General features: G+C 34.8%; 1 protein-coding gene across 1 annotated transcript; it reads right to left on the bottom strand.

Annotated features, from left to right (window-relative positions):
- Positions 1–353: 353 nt before the first annotated feature.
- LOC110444015 lies at positions 354–1133 on the bottom strand (the record flags this gene model as incomplete). Its single annotated transcript, XM_021488456.1, has 2 exons — positions 354–562; positions 1015–1133. Coding segments are annotated over 2 exons (328 nt in total), but the record flags the coding sequence as incomplete, so codon positions are not given.
- Between the last annotated feature and the right edge of the window lie 317 nt (positions 1134–1450).

Genomic DNA, 1450 nt, shown 5'->3' on the forward strand with positions numbered 1-1450 from the left:
TGGCATAAGCTCACCTTGGTCCTTCGGACCCTGTGAGCTAAAAATAGATAGAGATAAGGATGCAGCACAACAAAGATGTCTTCAATGTCCCCTATTAAACAGAGGATGTGTAAGAAAATCTCAGATTTTGTAAAAAATAAAACCTAGGGTAGTCACTCATTATGATCCTTCACTGGTATAATATATTATTCTTTTTACAAAACATGCAGGAGGATCAAATACGCAGGGTATATAAAGGTTATCTAACTTTAGGTTTTTAACATCACATATGTTTCAGGAGTGTGACAGAATACTATTATTATTTCAAATTATTGAACAATCAAGACTATGAGAAATGATCTTATCCCTCTTACCCTCATCTGGCACAATGACAGGCTCAGTCTCCATGATTTCTTGTTTCACAACTGGAATGTCCAGCCCTGGTATAATATGTTGATGGCCGTAGTCAATAACTACTGGAGCCATGGACAGGCCTGCATCTGTTGGCTGAGATGTGTCGTACCAGGACTGTTCTGCTTCTGGCTTTACTTCTGGCACTTCTTGTCGCCCTTGTCCACGAGATCTGGATAAGCAACACAGAAAATATCACACAATAATTAAGATAAGTCTAAGTACATGAATTTAAGATGGTATGTTTTAGGATCCCTAAAGAATAAACTTAAAACACAATGATAAACAGTAGCAACTGATGATCAAATACAATTAGTAATATTCTTATTGAACCTTAGATCCTTGTTTATTGGAGACCCTGATTAATTATTTTTTATGTAAGGGAGAAAGGATAAAAGTGTCTCTTGGAAGAGAAAACAGATGGATTGAGCCTTAAGTCTGGAAATTGAGATAAATTTTACAGTCATGATCTTGCACTAATGTAAATCTGAATTCATTCAATATGTTAAAGGAAGATATTATCGCAAAAAGGCTTGTAGCGTATGAAATTAAACTTGCTTATTAGAAGATCTTAGTTTATGTATAATGTGTAACCAGTGAGCCTGGACAATTTATGACAATTACCTTGAACCAAAATCAGCTGAATCATCTTCCAGGGGTTGAAGGTCATCTGCTGTAAACACTTGCTTCTTTCGGATTTTTCTATCTTTTTTCTTCCGTTTCTTAAAAGAGGCTTTTGCTGCCTGTAATAATAAGAAATTACTTTGTGCTTAGAAAAGTTTCATAATTTATGTTTTAAAAATAATTACATGCAATTTATGCTTTGAGGGAATTAACATACTATATGCTTTGCACGTACGAACATGTAATAAAATAAGTTTTTGAGGTATTGCACACAAATTCATGTTTTGAGGTATAAACTTCGTTTTGGGGGTTATTACTTACAAATTTATATCATTATGGCCATGTGATCAGAACTGTGCAGGAAAAGCTTGTGATTAGAAGGTTCATGAAATTGATGGCAGTAACCTGAACTTGCTAACAGTACCGACACGTCTAA

Source organism: Mizuhopecten yessoensis, unplaced genomic scaffold, assembly GCF_002113885.1.
Source record: "Mizuhopecten yessoensis strain PY_sf001 unplaced genomic scaffold, ASM211388v2 hete_35949966, whole genome shotgun sequence".
NCBI lineage: Eukaryota > Metazoa > Mollusca > Bivalvia > Pectinida > Pectinidae > Mizuhopecten > Mizuhopecten yessoensis.